The sequence below is a fragment of the Populus nigra genome, chromosome 1 (assembly GCF_951802175.1).
Source record: "Populus nigra chromosome 1, ddPopNigr1.1, whole genome shotgun sequence".
NCBI lineage: Eukaryota > Viridiplantae > Streptophyta > Magnoliopsida > Malpighiales > Salicaceae > Populus > Populus nigra.
The window spans coordinates 40,621,250-40,626,644 of NC_084852.1; the positions used below are offsets into that span (position 1 = coordinate 40,621,250).

Sequence of the window (5,395 nt, forward strand, 5' to 3'; positions counted from 1 at the left end):
AATAAAAAATCACCGAATACGGTTTCATCCACAAAAATAAACAGCTACCGAATGCCTGTCCTTTTCTCACCACACGCGTCGAACAAGACCAAACAATTAAGAAAAAAAATATCACATCCTGCTGTACCTTAGCTGGATAGCAAAAACCCCAACCGAGTCAATGAAAACGGAAACTCGGTCACCAACTCAGCGTCTTAAAACGGACTCCCTTGACGGTGAGGCCACGACAAAAATAAAAATAAATCAACACCCGCACTCCATGTTATCAAGACATCCAATCACATCACGCCACGTACCTCAACGGATTCCCCCAGCGACAGCGGTCCTCTTCGGCCAGGTCCTGAATTTACCACAACTGTAAGCAAACAACCTCAAACGACAGCGTTGTAATGGCTGGATTGTAAATTCCGACACCAAAAAAAGCCAAAAATGTAACGACAAAGTTACTTAACAAAGGAAAGGACTGAAAAGCCATGCGCGATCACCCTACGTTTTATAATTTATCAAATAAATAGTTATGGTCCTCTAATTTCAATGAGAAATTGAATTTAATTACTTCCACGCAGCCCTACGAGGAGATTAGAGCTAAAAATTGTTCTTACTTGGAATCAGAGGGGTTGATTTGACATGATTGAAGGTAAAGGGTGTGATTTTAATCAGTCTGCAAAGTATAGGTTCCTCTTAGCCTAACGGAAAGATTAAAGTTACTAAAATATCAAGGTACAAGGCAAAGGTTCCCTAAGAAGTAAAAAGACACAAAAACCCGTGGCAGTGTGTGGTATCCTTTTTAAATGCTTCATAGATTATTATTCCCTTGTTATATTCTTCATCAACAAATCCCCCCTGTGCCTCCCATCATGATCATCACCTGAAAAACCCTCCCCCTCATTTATCTCAGAAACCATACAGAAAGTTTCAAACTTTATCAGTTCTTAGGGTTTCCGATTCAATGACTTATTATGAGGATGACACTGTGGTGCTAGATGTAAGGATGAGAATGGAGGGTGATAAAATTGATGGTAACAGCAAAGGGGATTATGTTAACTTGAGAGACGAGGATGGGGCTGGTGAAAGGTGTAATCATTTTGGTTGTTGTTGGGGTCTTGGAGGGTCTGTGTTCTGGTATTGGGTTAAGTTGGCTGTGACTTTTACGTTTTTTGGGTTATTGGCTGCTGCTTGTGTCGAGTGGGTTGGCCCCTTTCTGATGGATAAGGTTAGTTTTGATCAGGAAGTTTATGCTATTCTGGTTTTAATTGTGTTTTCTGTTGTTTCAGCTCACAGTTTTGTTTTTTCTGTTATGGGGTTTTGGTGGATTGGGATTTGCTTGCCTTAGGGTTATCTATTGGTGCTTTTTCTTAAATGAGCTGTTAATTTCTTACGGGCAAGGTTGATTTTGTATCTGAATTTTTATGTTTTTGTAGTTTTGCTAATGTATATATGTGGTTCGGGTTTATTTATTTTGAACTGATGCTTCCAATTACACGTTTCTGTGGTTTCACTGGTATTTTTTTCCCATAAATTGGCAGGTTTTGCTTGTGAGTTTTGATATATTTTGTAATGTAGTGTGTTTTTTATTCGGAGTTTTATTACATTGTCATGCTATTGGAGGTGTTGTTGTGGTTTTATGCTTTGTGATACGGGTTTGTGTTGTCCCTTAAAATATATTTTATGAGATAGATTGCCTTGTACTCTGTTATGTTTAACTGTTTATAGCTCAGGTTGAGAACATTTGTCTCATCACAAATGTGTATATATGCTCAGGTTGAGAATTGTTTACAAGTCGGAGTCTTATAAAGTGTTTCATGCATGTGATTTTCTTTCTGAGCATGGAGGCCATATTGCTTTAGAACATGATCTACTCTTTGTAATCTTGTTGTGTTTCTTTTCTGATACCTCGTTTCCTCTAATTGGATTCCAAATTGGTGCTCTGCAGTACTCTCTTTGTAACTAATCCCACTAAAAACTTACCGTAGGATATGATATTACTGTTCTATACCAGCTGGAGTTTCTAGAAGTGCATTGTGGTTATTGGATATTTAAACGTATTTTAATTTGTTCCCTATCTGACAAATGAATTTTTTCAGGAGATAATCCCTATCATAAATTGGGAGACAACGACTTTTAGCACTCCAGTACTAGTGGTTCTGCTCTTTGCCTCTGTGGCATTGTTCCCCACTCTACTTCTACCATCGTCTCCTTCTATGTGGGTGGCTGGGATGACATTTGGTTACGGGTTTGGATTTCTATTAATAATAACTGCAGCGGCTGTGGGTGTGTCACTTCCATATTTCATTGGCTCTTTGTTCCTTCATAAAATCAGAGTATGAACCTTGTGCCAATATTTGTTCATAATTAATTATACCCTTTTTTTTTCTTACTTCTATGTTTGCCTAATTTTATTCTAAATTACTTGGCACAGGGGTGGTTTGACAAATATCCAAAGAGAGCTGCTATTTTGAGAGCAGCTGGTGAAGGAAACTGGTTTCATCAGTTTCGAGCTGTGGCTCTGATCAGGATTTCTCCATTTCCATATATTCTGTATAATTACTGTGCTGTTGCAACAAATGTTAAGTATGGGCCTTACTTCTTGGGATCATTGGCAGGAATGGTGCCAGAGATTTTCGTTGCAATGTATACGTGAGAACTCTCTCTCTCTCTCTCTCTCTCTCTCTCTCTCTCTCTCTTGCATAAAGAATTGCATGTCTGTGTGCTTCTGCGTGCTTCCGATTTTAGAGTCTTACATTAATGCATAGTATGCACATTGAATTTTTCATGTACTCTAATGTAAATGTAACTTGTCAATTTTTTCTCAATGCAGTTCTTGTTTATTTCCCTCAATTTTTAGAGCAACAGATCACCATTATCTTTTCACGGTGAAACACAATGTTCAATTTTTTTGTTTCTTTTTGGTCACAGTAACTTGTAGAACTCTGGTATATGATTTTTTCTTTTGGTAGAAACATATATGAAAGGAGTAATGTGATTTTGTCCTGGTAAGAAATTCCTCCCTTGCTGTGACCTCTTCCCTCACCCATAGCATTATTCTTGAGAAAATAATTTCATGGAAGCATTTGCAGATCTAAATACAAGGCTCCAGCCATTAGTGATGTGATAACTTAAGAAGGAGAGCGACGAGTCTTGGGTTTGAGTCTTTATACCTTGACAAGGGAAAAATATGAAAAGATATAGCTTCAGTTACACTTAGCATCATAAGCTTGGGATGGGTTGCCCTCCCTCCTTTGTAAAATCTGTAATTATTTGCACTCATTTTAAGGTCTTACAATAAAAAACCTCTTGTAATTTGTGTCCAGAAGTAGTCATTCGTATCCACACCCTCTCTCTCATTTGGTTGGTTTGTAAATCCTTCTTCCCACCACCTTAATCAAATGTGCATCATAATGATTTTACTAATTACCATAAATAACCTGATCTGTATGCCCATTGAGGCTTTATCATCAACCCTTCAAATATCTGTTCTCATCTTCAGCTCCTCCTGCTCCGCCTCCGCCTCCTCTTCAGTGCCTCCGCCTCCGCCTCTTCTTCGTTGCTCAGCTCTAACTGTTGCAGAAAAAAAATCAAAGGATTTCCTTTGGAGCTACCTTTTTTTTTTAAAAAAAAAAGGCACTTTCTTTGCCCCACAGAAGAGGCCTGCTTCACACTGGATGGCATGTGTTTTGTGTATCCTAGGTTTTGGTCTTTAATGCGGATTCTAGCAGGGTGCTAATAGTGGCAGCTAAACCTCAGGACTTGATTCCTTGGGGTGAACAAGTGAGCATCACATGAGATTGGTCCTCCCTTTCCCTTTTCACTTTTTCTAAACTTTGAGGTTGGTACTTGTCAATGAGAGGGCATAACCATGCTGGGCTAGCCCAGTGTACTACTCCATGAGTCCATGGTGGTGTCAATAGCAGTAGGGTTATTAAGCCAGATGTTTTGCAGACCTGGGAGCCAAGTCTTCTGCTTTTTCATAGATGTGTGATTCTTGTCAAGCAGACATAGATCTTCTTAAAGCATTCCCGAACCTGAACCTTTTTTGATTTTTGCAGTGGGATTGTCATTAGGACCTTGGCAGATGCATCAAATGACCGGCACACTCTCTCGCCTCAACAAATTGTCTTCACAGTATTTGGTTTCTGTGCCACGGTGGTTGCCACAATTATCATCACTGTGTATGCCAAAAGGCAGCTCAAGGTGATGCAGGATGAACCATTACTGGCATAGCTTCTGTTCTAGTTCTGAATCAGTGAAAAACAATCTTCCGCATACCAGCATTGTCAGATTGCTCACTTAAGCATGATTTGAGTGATGAAGTTTTATTTTATTAACAACTTCATCCATGTGTGTTATTGCACGCTAGCATTGATCACCATACAGAAACTACAGACTGTGGAACAGGCAGGCATCTAACTTCATAGTATAAAGCCGCCTCCTTACTCGCATTCATCACCCTGTATTCTGTATATTTATCTCTTTCAATTGTTGCTCGTATATGATTGAATTATCTGGCGTAGAAGAGGCTACAATGGACATAGGCAAAGAAGTTGAAAGTTGTGAATGAAAGTTGAAGTGTTCTTGACTCGTGCAGTTAATTGCATGTTATTCTTCAAAAGTTCATGCTGGACTACTGCAGATTCCATGCCATACTATAGCAGCATTCCGGTGTTTTTGTACATAAAATATGTATCAATATTTTATTTAGGTGGAATTCATTTGTGAGTTCATATCTTTTACTTTCGTATTTCTTCCTTCCGTTGTCAACCTAATCCTTTTGCCGACAAGAGAGGTTTAAAATAGCCCTCGCATTTTTCTCTTGAAAGTTTCCACGTTCGCTGAGAACTTTTTTATAGTGGGCGTAATGTGGGGTGCTCATAACCCACCCTGGGAGACTGGGACCGTTTAGACCAGAGCTTTTTTGTTTTCTATATTATCGTTTCGAAATTGAATTGAAGAGGAATGTTGGGAAGTAACTTTTCTGGTAAATATATCCTTTACAAGGAATGCCGTGAGAATTATTTATTTCTATATTTTATGAATGTACCGTTGAGGATGTAGATATTATTATACATAAAATTAAATAGTGTGGGGAAAATCATTGTTCCTTTATTTCTTTATATCTAATTACATTGTAAATTATAATAGTAATTTATTGTGTTTTTTTTTTACTTTTTTTATTTATTTTTTTGCACTTTCTAATATTTTTTTCAACTTTCTTTTTTTTTTCTCAAAATTACTTTCCTTTTTTTTCCTAACTTTTTTTTTCATTTATTTTTTTTAATTTATCTTTATTAATTTTACTTTTTAAATATTGAACTGGTTAAAAATTTTGTTTTGTAATTTTTTTTCTTTAAGATACTGTGGATTGCTACGGTGTTTTCTTACATAGTTTTTCTATTTT

General features: G+C 37.5%; 1 protein-coding gene across 2 annotated transcripts; it reads left to right on the top strand.

Moving 5' to 3' along the window:
- The first annotated feature begins 774 nt into the window (after positions 1–774).
- LOC133676916 (uncharacterized) lies at positions 775–4,721 on the top strand. 2 transcript variants are annotated; one of them, XM_062098731.1, is made up of 4 exons: positions 775–1,213; positions 2,085–2,321; positions 2,420–2,637; positions 3,078–3,313. In XM_062098731.1, exons 1-4 carry the CDS (start codon positions 950–952, stop codon positions 3,118–3,120), a joined length of 762 nt encoding a protein of 253 aa, XP_061954715.1. In that variant the 5' UTR covers positions 775–949; the 3' UTR covers positions 3,121–3,313. The 2 variants fall into 2 exon arrangements, with proteins under 2 accessions (XP_061954715.1, XP_061954706.1); XM_062098722.1 differs by lacking the exon at positions 3,078–3,313 and adding an exon at positions 4,047–4,721 and having other exon boundaries at positions 782–1,213.
- The last annotated feature ends 674 nt before the right edge of the window (positions 4,722–5,395 follow it).